The sequence below is a fragment of the Mya arenaria genome, chromosome 11, assembly GCF_026914265.1.
Source record: "Mya arenaria isolate MELC-2E11 chromosome 11, ASM2691426v1".
Taxonomy (NCBI): Eukaryota; Metazoa; Mollusca; class Bivalvia; order Myida; family Myidae; genus Mya; species Mya arenaria.
Window position 1 is genome coordinate 19,953,274 of NC_069132.1, and position 13,546 is coordinate 19,966,819.

Genomic DNA, 13,546 nt, shown 5'->3' on the forward strand with positions numbered 1-13,546 from the left:
AACGGCATAAGGCGGGCCAGTATAGCTAAGCAAAAGAAACCAAGCACGTGGATCGTGAAGGCCATTTGGCGCATACGTTTGTGTCCTCGAGCTCTACCTTTTGTTGAAACAACCAATAATCAAAATGAGCTAGAACATTCTGAAAGTTCCATGAATATTGGATGGAAACTGTAGCCGAAAGAATGTTTGCAACATTTTAACTAGTGACCTACTTTATGATTTCGACATGGCAATTAACCAAGGGTGTTCTTAATTTGAATGATTAAAACATTCTGACCAAAATAAACTATGTTAATTATTTTCGTCGGAGATATGTCGTGTATATGAATTACGTTTTATTGAATCAGACTTCGAAAAAAAAAACGTGTGAAATGTGAACAAAATGCTTTTAACGTTTGCAAAACATCAAAAGTTCAAAATTGTTAAAAACTATTTAAAAATGTAACAGAACATGCTCTTCTTTGCCAAAAAATCATTACTATCAGTATATTCTTATATTAATATTTCTTGATTTCTTCAGTGTGCTTTGTACATATATAACGTCGCTGACAAGCCTATACAATCTGTGAGCGATTCCCTTAAACAACAGTGGGTTTCGAATTTTTCTTTCACTTTAAGTGTGCTGTGTGTGTGTGTATATACATGTACATATGCTGATAATGTTGCTGATAAGCCTATACAAACAATAACAGCATTATGATTTTATGGAATCATACATTTTGAAGAAAAAAAAACAAAAAACAAAAAACAACAGTTCAAGCCTGATTTATCACTGAACTATAACAACTGACTTGCAGGCAATGTCTATGCAAAGTTTGATTTGAAAGTGTAACAAATAAAAAACAAGGTAATCTATTGAACAAATACAAAAATGTGTTACTTAAAATGACAGGGGTTTCAACAGCTGATAATTGTCAATCCTGAAAAATAGCTGAGGGTTTATTAGTATGAGGGATTCATGCCCAAAGCAGAGTAATGGGGTTCCAAATTATTATTATTTTTTATCATTTTTAAGGTACTGCCTACTGTTGTTGATTCAAATGTCCAAGCAAAAACAATCTTTACAACTGTACAATAGTCTGAAATTAAAAGTATCAATCATTTCAGCATTAATCCTGAACCATTTTAGAACTCCTTTAATCTCTACAAAACAGGATACATTCACTTGCATATATGTTCTTTACATATCCAATCCATCATTAAAGCAAGTGGTGGTTTCTTTGTTTAACAAAAGTGGCGCCGAGTGAGTGCCAACCCTTATCTGTTTATTTCAGTCAAACAAGGGGTATCCCTTGAAAATGATTTAAGCCAGAGTTATGTGGCTTGCTATAGAAATGAACACTTATTAAAATCTCTGGAACCACTGTGCAGCAACATGAGCAATGCATTTTCAAACAATATACATATTATTACATATAGCAAACTACAATCAATGTACACGATATGGCAATAGTATATATAATTGAAAATTTAACAACAAAATTTAACAATGAAGTCCAAGGCGGAAAAACACACACAAAATAATTGTTCTTAACATGTGTGTACTGTCTCTGGCAATATGTACCGGTACATCAAGTTTCATTTGAATATCCTGAACAATTTTTAATTTAAGGCATTGCCAAGATTTTGAGTATACCTCAACTTTTTTCTTTTAAAAACAGACGAGCTAAAAATGTAGCTTCATGCATTTGTAAATAACAATGATATATCTGAAGTGTTAACTGATTCTTTTCAAAACAACAAACACAAACAACAATATCACTGATCAATAATATCAACAATAATACTGAATATCATTTTTTAATCTATCTAAATAAAAAAACTAGTAAATTATATTATGTACAATATTTAAGTATAAATTATACAAAATACATTTCAAACTTGCAGAAATTAATTTTCATTTAAACCCAGCAGTATAGTGCTTATTTATAATAACTTCAATTTCTGTTCAACGAAATCTGTGTAAGGGAAAATCACTTGAAACTGTATAAAATTATAAGTAAAATGTTCTGGGCTGGTATTCAGTATGCAACTTAAGTCAACCTTATGGTCATACATCATTGACTTCATTCACAGCACAGGTCCGTTATTATATCAAGCAATGCAATTAGATACATCGTTCTTAGATTAAATGGAGACCAATTTTGAATACAACCTCCGGCTTTGTTTCTAACCTTTAGCATAGCTTTATCTCCTTTGATTGTTTTACTAAAATCAAGACCATGAAAAAGCTTTAAATATGGCAAGAGAACAGGCACACAACTAAGTTTTTACATAATCAAACTATAATGACCAATTTATTTCCTTATAACAACAAAGTATTGGTTCTCTTATCATTCTATAAAGAAAACTAGTATATCACAAATAAGACAAAGTATACAATGCAACACCGTCTCTCTATCCTTTAAATCAAAACCAAATACAGACTATAAAATTCACCACTTAAATATATGTAAAAGCTGACTATGTCATAAAAATCAAGACTCCCGAAACATTGTCCATATACATGTCTGGCCGACTCCAGTGGTAGTTACAAGTCGGTACCCGGCCTGCTCCAGCTTGTTCAACACAAGCCTTGGTGGGTCTTCCGTCTGGTACTCAGAACTGTGGTAGAGAATAGAGCACAGTGTAAGCCACAACCTTGATTAATCATTACATTATAAAGGTTTGAAAATTGGCCAAAGATGCAACATTTCATATAATATATGATAGTATATAATTATGCTTTGTGATTCAAATACTTTAATAAATAACATCACTAAAATTAGAATAATCTATTGCAGAGTTTGCTATGCAGAAGCGAAATACTAGAAGTCTAGCTGGAAACGCAACTGAAAGATTTAAGTCTTACAAATTGTTGCCTAAAGCTTTCACAAGCGTGGCACCAAGTAAATCCATCAGCTCCTTGTCACTCCATTCATCTCCGACTGTTGTTGGGCCAGTTTCCTGGAGGAAATAAGAAATAAATTACATCACATCAAGCATCTTCCAACAAAACACAACCAGTTTCAAAACAACAACAATAATTTGAAAACCATAAACATTCAAATGATGATTAGTATTATCACTTATTTATATTGTTTTTATATATTGAAACTCATCAAGAACTTCTGTCTACCATGTTCTAATGGATAACATGCCCGAAGGCAGACCTACAAGACATGGTATCGATCCCTGCTACCAGCGAAGTATTTTTTTTAATTTTCTAACTTTTCTTTTATTATTATATTTATGGAAATAATTTAATTTTATTGCATACAAAAGCAGACTAAGCCCCTTCAAAGTCCAAATTTGAAAGAAAAACATTTTGAAAAAAATTAATGAGTAGTAATTCCATAAATATAGTCACAACAGTATTCATACATTATTACAATAAAACACATGCAGCCAACCTCTCGTTAGTAAAAAAAAAGCAAAATATTACCGAAAAAACAACAAAGCTTAACGACTATAAGGACATGTTATACAATGCTGATATGTCCGAAATTGCTATCCGTCTAATATTCGACTTAAGCCCTCGTTGCACTGTAAAATTACTAGCAAATGCCATATTAAGTTAAATATATCTGTCGACAAAATGATAACTATTTAATAAATTACCAGTCTAATTTGCGTGCTAACAAAGACATAAGGCATGATTTTCAGCAATTGTATAAACTTTTATTGTTTTGGGTTGCAAAACGCAGTGGTTACTTCCCTTCTCTGCTCATCAAAAAGGAGATTTATTTTGACAGCGGGGTCCGAACTCCAAACTTTTCGCTCAGAAATGAACTTTTTTCGACAACACGGCAGCTTTCTGGCGTCATGTAGCGCTGGGGCGGTTCTCTGCTTCATGTACTGGCGAATGACAAACAGGATAATGAAAGAACTGCAGAGTCTGGAAGGGGTCATAGAACATTTGCAGGTCTTTATTCACATTGTTCATATTATGCACCAGTCAATGGTAACCACGGCCCCCCCAGGTCCGGGGAATAGCGGGGACTTAGACTTTCGGTCCATCTAAGCCCGGGTAAAATCCCCGCCCTGCCGTCCGGTGGGGTCAAACTGCTGGTAAAATCCCCGCCACATGCCCTCGCAACTCAGGGTCCCTAGGTAAGGCCCATTCCCCGCTATTTTTGGCGCGAAGACAAAACCACCGCATTCACCCGGCACTGCGGGACCACCTGAAAGGTAAAAACACTGTGGTTACAATGGACTGGTGCATTATACATGACAACATGATCAACCCAAGACCATATTATTTTTGATAGTTTTCATTATAATAAATTGGTTTGGTTATTTTGCCTGAAAAAGTCAGCTGCTGTCACTGCCACTGCTGTCCGACTATTATAATGCTTCAGTTGTGCCTTGGCAGCAGGTTATGATACAAAATTATTCATTTCACTAGTCATGCTTTAACTGCTTGATATTTCAGAGACAGGTTGCGGAGTTGAAGGAAAAGGTTGAGAGTTCCAGCAGTGGGGCCCGCCGAAGACGGACACGCCCCGGCAGCGGCTTCATCACTGCCAGCAGCGGCGATGATGATGATGATGAATATGAACAGGCTTATGGGGGGTAATTTGACTCAATCATCAATACTTATTGATACCTAATTTTTATCTACAAAATTAGTTGATCTTTATTACTGGAGTGTATTCTTTCAAATTTTTCTCCATATTTTATCTCTAACTAAAAAAAATAACTGTTTGAGTTTGCTAGAGCCAGATAACCATTATAAAACTAATCCAGATGAACAGACTTTTCAGGCTACAGAATGTCTTTTCCTTCTTTTTTGATATCAATAGGAGTGACTATGATTCCTTGCATGAAATCGAAGACCAGATAATAGTTCCAGTGAGAGAGCCTGACAGCCCACAGGGAGAGGAAGGGGAGGGAGGTGACATTTTCAAGGAGGTGGATCAGCTGCTGGAAGGGAGGGATGCTGATAAGGAGAAAGCCTTTGATATATTGCAGAGAAACAGGAACAAGGTAAATTTAAACATATATGATACCTTATAATTCTTCATTTTTAACATAAAAAAACACTAAGTGCTGAAGTTTATAGCTTTATCCAAACTGTCGTTTTTATTAAGTTGTTACTATGACACTGCTTTTATCAAACTGCCGGACATTGTCTGTTAGTCAAACTAAGAAAGTATTGCATTAATTGTATTGATTTACAGCACTTGACAGATGTTGAGTATTACTGGCGAATATCAAAGACGACTTTCCAGATATCTCAGATCGTCGGAGCTCAGGGGGATGCAGAAAGAAAGAAACGGCTCATCTACGAGGCTAAAGACCTCGCTCAGACTGCAATAGACCTGGACAACACCTGCGCTAATGCTCACAAGTGGTAGGTCTTCAGCACAGGTTCACTGTTACTGTTGTATTACAAATAAGGCATGGTATTTGTATTATGAGCTATCATATCCCATAAAAGTAATACGTGTTTTTGTATGTTGTTTCTAGTCATTAAATATTCTCAGTGAGTAAACTAATAATTTGCCTACAGAACACCTGGAAGTTAGTTTGATGTTGTTCTGTATGTGTAGTGTACATTGAAATCCATTTCAGGTTTGCCATCACAATAGGCAGTGTGGGAGAATATGAGGGCACCCAGCAGAAAATACAAAATGGATACATTTACAAGGTATGGCCTAGGAATATGATAGAAATTAAAGTTTCTACCAGAACTTGTATTATTCTTGTAACTTTATTTACTCTAATGTTGTTCTTAAAGTGTGTTTTTTGTGTGTTATTTAATCAAATTGCATACCATTCATTTAGCACACCAAAAATATATTGACTAGTACATTAAAGAAAGTTATAACTTTTTTATATATTTATGTACTTTAAAGTTTAGGAAATGGCTTGTGAAAACGTAAACACTGGACCAAGCCTACAATAAATGTTGTGTATTTCAGGAGCACATAGAGAAAGCAATCAGTATTAACCCGGATGATCCGTCCAACCACTACCTCCTGGGTAGATGGTGCTGGAGTGTATGTACATACCCTTTACTCATGTTGTATTGAGAAAAATATATATATACAATACCATAGGTTTGACTTTTGTTTGACATAAACTCTGAATTTCTTTAATTCATTCATTATTAACAAATAAAAAAACTAACACTTGCCTATGGATTTCCCATTCAAGCACTGAGTGCAAAGTTGTTAATGTATGAACAAAAGCAAACTATAATGATACAATTGATGGATACAATAACATCCACATGTTTATTTCTTGAAGGTATATATGTTATCGTGGCTGGAGCGTAAGGCGGCGGCCACCCTGTTTGCTACCCCACCCTCTGCAACCATTGACGAGACACTCACACACTTCCTGAAGGCCGACAAGCTCAATCCTGGAAAGTGGAAGGAAAATATACTGTTTATAGCAAAGGTACTCTACCTTACCTAGATTGGGCATGGAGTTGGGCCTTTTTTACAAGTGTACAGTATTAGTACCTGGTACCCGACCTATACCGCAACACCATCAAATGCTTGTTGCTTTATAAGTGCTTCTATGTTATAGTTTCATGATGCTACTTGGATTGTCCTTATAGTTTCATTTTGCTAATGGGATTGTCCTTATAGTTTCATATTGCTACTGGGATTGTCCTTGTAGTTTCCATATTGCTACTGGGATTGTCTTTATAATTGTCCTTATAGTTTCATATTGCTACTGGGATTGTCCTTATAGTTTCATATTGCTACTGGGTTTTCCATATTGCTACTGGGATTGTCCTTATAGTTTCCATATTGCTACTGGTATTGTCCTTATAGATTCCATATTGCTACTGGGATTGTCCTTATAGTTTCCATATTGCTCCTGGGATTGTCCTTATAGTTTCCATATTTTTTACTGGGATTGTCCTTATAGTTTCATATTGCTACTTAGATTGTCCTTATAGTTTCATATTGATACTGGGATTGTCCTTATAGTTTCCGTATTGCTACTGGGATTGTCCTTATAGTTTCATATTGCTACTGGGATTGTCCTTATAGTTTCCATATTGCTACTGGTATTGTCCTTATAGATTCCATATTGCTACTGGGATTGTCCTTATAGTTTCCATATTGCTCCTGGGATTGTCCTTATAGTTTCCATATTTTTTACTGGGATTGTCCTTATAGTTTCATATTGCTACTTAGATTGTCCTTATAGTTTCATATTGATACTGGGATTGTCCTTATAGTTTCATATTACTACTGGGATTGTCCGTATAGTTTCCATTTTGCTTCTGGGATTGTCCTTATAGTTTCCATATCGCTCGTGGGATTGTCCTCATAAGTTCATATTGCTACTGGGATTGTCCTTATACTTTCCATATTGCTCATGGGATTGTCCTTATAGTTTCCATATTGCTCCTTGGATTGTCCTCATAGTTTCCATATTGCTCCTAAGAGTGTCCTCATATTTTCATATTGCTACTCGGATTGTCCTTATACTTTCACATTGCTTCTGGTATTGTCCTTTTACTTTCACATTGCTACTGAGATTCTCCTTATACTTTCACATTGCTACTGGGATTGTCCTTATACTTTCACTTTGCTACTGAGATTGTCCTTATACTTTCACTTTGCTACTGGGATTGTCCTTATACTTTCACTTTGCTACTGAGATTGTCCTTATACTTTCACTTTGCTACTGGGATTGTCCTTATACTTTCACTTTGCTTCTGGTATTGTCCTTATACTTTCACTTTGCTACTGAGATTGTCCTTTTACTTTCACATTGCTACTGAGATTCTCCTTATACTTTCACTTTGCTACTGAGATTGTCCTTATACTTTCACTTTGCTACTGAGATTGTCCTTATACTTTCACTTTGCTACTGGGATTGTCCTTATACTTTCACTTTGCTACTGGGATTGTCCTTATACTTTCACATTGCTACTGGGATTGTCCTTATACTTTCACTTTGCTACTGAGATTGTCCTTATACTTTCACTTTGCTACTGGGATTGTCCTTATACTTTCACTTTGCTACTGAGATTGTCCTTATACTTTCACTTTGCTACTGAGATTGTCCTTATACTTTCACTTTGCTACTGAGATTGTCCTTATACTTTCACTTTGCTACTGAGATTGTCCTTATACTTTCACTTTGCTACTGGGATTGTCCTTATACTTTCACTTTGCTACTGGGATTGTCCTTATACTTTCACATTGCTACTGGGATTGTCCTTATACTTTCACTTTGCTACTGAGATTGTCCTTATACTTTCACTTTGCTACTGGGATTGTCCTTATACTTTCACTTTGCTACTGAGATTGTCCTTATACTTTCACTTTGCTACTGAGATTGTCCTTATACTTTCACATTGCTACTGGGATTGTCCTTATACTTTCACTTTGCTACTGAGATTGTCCTTATACTTTCACTTTGCTACTGGGATTGTCCTTATACTTTCACTTTGCTACTGAGATTGTCCTTATACTTTCACTTTGCTACTGAGATTGTCCTTATACTTTCACTTTGCTACTGAGATTGTCCTTATACTTTCACTTTGCTACTGAGATTGTCCTTATACTTTCACTTTGCTACTGGGATTGTCCTTATACTTTCACTTTGCTACTGGGATTGTCCTTATACTTTCACATTGCTACTGGGATTGTCCTTATACTTTCACTTTGCTACTGAGATTGTCCTTATACTTTCACTTTGCTACTGGGATTGTCCTTATACTTTCACTTTGCTACTGGGATTGTCCTTATACTTTCACTTTGCTACTGAGATTGTCCTTATACTTTCACTTTGCTACTGGGATTGTCCTTATACTTTCACTTTGCTACTGGGATTGTCCTTTTACTTTCACTTTGCTACTGGGATTGTCCTTTTACTTTCACTTTGCTACTGGGATTGTCCTTATACTTTCACATTGCTTCTGGGGGTGTCCTTATACTTTCACATTGCTACTGGGATTGTCCTTTTACTTTCACTTTGCTACTGGGATTGTCCTTATACTTTCACTTTGCTTCTGGGATTGTCCTTATACTTTCACTTTGCTACTGAGATTGTCCTTATACTTTCACTTTGCTACTGGGATTGTCCTTTTACTTTCACTTTGCTTCTGGGATTGTCCTTATACTTTCACTTTGCTACTGGGATTGTCCTCATTCTATCTGTCTGATGCATGGTTGTAAATTATGCCTAGTCTCAAATAAGATAAAATGGTTATGATTTCAAGTTTAATCCAACATGCTTTTTAACATGGCTGAGTTTACCTTAATTCTATACATCATAGAATGTTATTAAAACTATTGTGCTATATTATTGATAAGTCAATAAAGTACGACATGGAGTAGAGTGATCGCTTCGATGCGCATCAGCAGAATGTCGGTATTTGTCTTGTTCTATATAAACTGTACTGTAAACATAGTTTTAAAACTCTGGACAACCATTTATTGATGTGTGTCAAAATCATAAATGTGGACAAAATAATCATGTTATACTTGTATACTGTATAGTAAAGTGTATGATGATAGTACTTGTTGTTTCATGGTCGTCACAGACCAATAATGATCATTTTTAACATTATTATCATTCATTTTTTCCTATTCGTAAATGATATATCGCATACATTTTTTTGTGACAATTGTGTGATATTTGCAGTGCTACATTGAGAAGAGGGCTTACAAACAAGCGGTGGAATGGCTGAACAAAGGGCAGCAAATACCAACTGTTAGTCAGGATGTGAGTCTTTACAGTCATTGGGGAAGCCAGAAAATACAACTCTGCAATGAAAACGACATTTTTAATTTGAACTTGCTTTGTTAAAAATATTGGCTATCCACTTACTGTGCTTTTAAAATTTATTTCTTAATTGGGACACGCATGTGTCACCTTAAGGCATTGCTCTTCTTTTGTATTCTGATTTAGCCGATATAAAAAGCGCAGTATGTTTTTTTGTTATTTGCAAAAAAAATAATCCCAAATGGAAAGTGAAAGTAGACCATTTTTATAAACCACATTTTTTAAATTTGGTTATCGGTAGTTGTAAAGCGTATATCTATGGGATGTGTCTTAACACTATCCTTATTAGAGAAGTTGCAGCATCAGCTAGAGAGCAATGAGTACATATAATTATGCCTCAAAATTCTTAAGGATGCAGTTAAACAAACCCTTCTACCTCTTATAAAAGGCATTGCTACCTTATGATGAAGTCTTAAGAAATTGCTAAATTGAGAATAAGTATTTTGGGAATAAAAAAAACTTTTTGCAAAAAATACATACAAATGGTTAAAATATTTAAAAAATAAATGCTATGCTCAGGAATATTTTGTTTATAAATTTTGTAAAAATAAAACACCACAGTAGTCGAAAAAACGTTGTTTTTTTAATATTTCTATTGTCAATGTCACTTTTGCTTATTGTTAGAATATTTTTTGTTTGTATATTTCAGGACAAACAGTCTGCAACAGAGATTACAGCTTTGTTATCAAAGTACCAGGGATATTAACATCATGTGCTCATATCTCTCCTATTTTCATACTATTTATCAGTTATTGTTTCAATGAAATGTGCTAGTATTGGTGACTGATAAATGTGTAATATTGTGTTTGTACACTTCTTGTATGTTTTGTTGAACATAACTTGAATTAATGTACAAACGGCCATACCAATTTAATTTTTTGCTCTACATATTTTGGTCAATAAAATCTGGATTGAGGGAGCAAAATAAAATCCATTTATCCATTTTGATTAAAAACAGGAGAGGGTGAAGCCATTTTTACAATATTATTAATATAATTAATATTTAAAAGACTAATCCTATATAATTACAAAATCATTCACCCTTTCCAGTGTAAGGTTTGTTTAACTCTTTCTTCTTTGGAAGAGGGGGGGGGGGGGGTTATCAGTCACTCTAGTAAAATTGTGTATTGTCTGAATTAGTAGGTACAGTAATTCCATAAACAAAACCTCAATTTTGTGTGGTCTAATGATTAATTCACCGTCTACAAATGTTGGTGAGAATGTTTCATACATGTCTTTTCTCGTTTGTTGCCATACACAAACATCATCAAGCTGCTTGTGTTCTGGAAACAATAGAGAGGTTGCAAAACACTGCCTGTATGAGTACGTCTATGTGTGGACTTATTTTGGTGCACGAGGTCATCCAGGTATATGGACATTGTACAAGCTTAGGATTACATGTATGATAGCGCCAGGAAAGCGATTTATGCCATTACAGCAAGTCTACAAGTTAGTTTAAATAGGAATAAAGTGAACCACTTCCAAATTCAACTGCAACTTTGATCTGTACCTGTAGCTACACAAACATTTTCATGTACAAGTCATGATTTATAAACTCTGTTATATTTTATAGTTCATGTCCGGATATTGTTGAAAATTAATACATGTATTGTTTTAATCTAACGATTAATGTATTAATAAGTTCATGTAAGTCTCAAACGTTTTTTGTGATATTTTGGGGACCAAAGAACTATGTGCCATTTCATCTCAATTCATGATAGATAAGAATGAATACAGGCCTCAACATAACTAACATATTATCCAGTGAATTTATTAGGCTGTGTGACTTCATTTATCAGGCCAGTGTATCATAAAATGTGATGGTCTAACATTTATAAGGTAATTTGTATTCCTCCATTTTAATAATTTGTCTTTATTCCTAATACATGAACGAACACTTACACTATTTTTGTAATATAAATCATACATTTATTTTTGTAAATCTGTAGACATGTTTATACAATCATTCTTTAATTTGTGAAGAAATGGTTGTTTGGATACAATGGTTGTTTATTTTGCATTAGTTGTATAAACCTGTTGCTTTTGAATACTGTAAGGTCTGTGACATCATGTTAATGGCAATGTCTTTTATAAGCAGTTAAAAAAATATTTTTCTGCAACATTGTTAGAGATTATGTTCCCTTTTCTTTAAATAGAAATCAGTCTCCGACTGTGTTTCAGATCAGTTTGCGTCTACTTGAGTAGAGAATGAGACATATTTTTAGCTCACCAGAGCATGAAGTGCTCAAGGTGAGCTATTGTGATCGGTCTTCGTCCATCGTCAGTCCGTCCATCAACAATTGCTTCAAAAACATCTCTGAAACTACCAGGAAAATTCAATGAAACTTTACTGGTAGCTTCATGGCATTACCCTTTACAAATATAAAACAAGGCATCGTCTACAGTAAGGATATGTTTAAATGGCAACAATTATATTTAGCTTTATCACAGAGTGGTGGCCCTTTGCATAGGTGAGCGTTTTAGGGCCATCTTGGCCCTTTTGTTTAAATTCATTTGTATAACTACAGTACCGGGTACCCCTGTTGGCAAAGTTTTCAAAACTGTGATAAATGCTTACATTACTAAACATTATGTTCTATATGATTGAGATTGTCTGCCTATTTATTCTAGATACTTTTACCAACCTTATCCATTCAGAGTTGATCCAGGATTGTACATTTGGTGCCATGAATTTAACTACATAAGGTATATTTGTGACTGCTTTTCAGGCACATCATTGTTTTTATGTCCATCTATTTTGTTAAAATCAAAATTCTGTCTTTGTACCACTCGGGTATATGCATGTGCAATTGGATGTTCATACCTTACAAGTAAACAGCAATAGATATTTAAAGCCTGTTATATAAAAATAATCATGCATGTTTATTTGAGTTTTTATGACAATCTATTTCAGTGCAAAGTGTAACAAATTTGTGATGTCTTATGAAGCCCTTAATGATTGCTGTTGATGATGCCTGTGATGTTACTTAATGTTACCCATTGTTGAAAGCATAAAGGGGACATTAAAGCGCATTCTACGACGGTTGTTACCTTCATGCCAATACTACTTGCTGCTCAAATTTAAAGAAACATGCTTCAAATACTACGAATATTCATCTGTTGTTTTAACAGAAGTAAAACATTTAATTTGCAATCTGATGTTTGATGTATATGTTGAATAAAATACGTTTAGACTTCTTAGTTCTATAAGCAGTGGTCTTTCAAAATCAAGAACAAGAGCGCCAGCTGTCTCAAAAGATGTCACAAAATGCCACAAGATGTACGAGATATCGATTTTATACACATTCTGACCAAAATCGGTGATGATTGGACAAAGGTCTCTAAAGTCGATGATTTGATAAGACCAATATTAGGTAAGGCGATCAATCTCAACTGACTTGAGCTTTATGACTGGTTATCAAACTTGGAGATATTATGCCCTTACTTGTTCTTGTCGAAGTTGGTGATGACAGGACAAAGGCTTCTAAAGTTAGGTATTGAATTAACAAGACCTATTTGATAGTAATTTCCAAAAGGTTTCTAAAGTCATTGATCTGACAAGAACAAAATTAGGTTTTATGGCTGGTTATCAAACTTGTCTGATATTATGCCCATACACACACACTGATCAATTTTAGGTAATTCATTTAGTTAAAGGGCATTCATTTGAGTGACTCAAGCTATATGGCTGATTATCAAACTTGTCCGAGATATTATGCCAGTCCACATTCTGTCCAAATTTGGTGATGTCTGGCAAAGGCTTCTAAAGTTCTGATCAAACAAAACCAATTTTAGGTTATTT

At 34.7% G+C, this 13,546-nt stretch overlaps 2 protein-coding genes across 3 annotated transcripts; one reads left to right on the top strand and one right to left on the bottom strand.

The window, feature by feature from the left end:
* Positions 1–749: 749 nt before the first annotated feature.
* On the bottom strand, positions 750–3,704 carry LOC128209073 (GTP cyclohydrolase 1 feedback regulatory protein-like). Its single transcript, XM_052912913.1, has 3 exons — positions 3,601–3,704; positions 2,852–2,946; positions 750–2,604 (listed from the first exon to the last, which is right to left on the bottom strand). The coding sequence occupies exons 1-3, from the start codon at positions 3,634–3,636 to the stop codon at positions 2,478–2,480; spliced, it is 258 nt and encodes an 85-aa protein (XP_052768873.1). The 5' UTR covers positions 3,637–3,704; the 3' UTR covers positions 750–2,477.
* A 22-nt stretch (positions 3,705–3,726) lies between these two features.
* LOC128209074 (regulator of microtubule dynamics protein 1-like) lies at positions 3,727–12,941 on the top strand. Of its 2 annotated transcripts, XR_008256934.1 has the most exons (10): positions 3,727–3,904; positions 4,415–4,554; positions 4,785–4,968; positions 5,163–5,335; positions 5,557–5,632; positions 5,907–5,984; positions 6,235–6,387; positions 9,604–9,684; positions 10,394–12,450; positions 12,659–12,941. XR_008256934.1 is itself a non-coding variant. In XM_052912914.1 (9 exons), the coding sequence occupies exons 1-9, from the start codon at positions 3,767–3,769 to the stop codon at positions 10,448–10,450; spliced, it is 1,080 nt and encodes a 359-aa protein (XP_052768874.1). In that variant the 5' UTR covers positions 3,727–3,766; the 3' UTR covers positions 10,451–12,941. The 2 variants fall into 2 exon arrangements, 1 of the variants encoding a protein (XP_052768874.1); XM_052912914.1 differs by having other exon boundaries at positions 10,394–12,941.
* Positions 12,942–13,546: the final 605 nt, after the last annotated feature.

Bases quoted from the DNA above. Each gene is read 5' to 3' on its own strand.
- LOC128209073 (XM_052912913.1), bottom strand. From the start codon at position 3,636: ATGCCTTATGTCTTTGTTAGCACGCAAATTAGACTG. The intron at 2,947-3,600 runs GTAATTTATTAA...TATTTCCTCCAG, and splicing joins TTAGCACGCAAATTAGACTG to GAAACTGGCCCAACAACAGT. The intron at 2,605-2,851 runs GTAAGACTTAAA...TCTCTACCACAG, and splicing joins AAAGCTTTAGGCAACAATTT to TTCTGAGTACCAGACGGAAG.
- LOC128209074 (XM_052912914.1), top strand. From the start codon at position 3,767: ATGAACTTTTTTCGACAACACGGCAGCTTTCTGGCGTCATGTAGCGCT. The intron at 4,555-4,784 runs GTAATTTGACTC...TGATATCAATAG, and splicing joins TATGAACAGGCTTATGGGGG to GAGTGACTATGATTCCTTGC. The intron at 9,685-10,393 runs GTGAGTCTTTAC...TGTATATTTCAG, and splicing joins TACCAACTGTTAGTCAGGAT to GACAAACAGTCTGCAACAGA.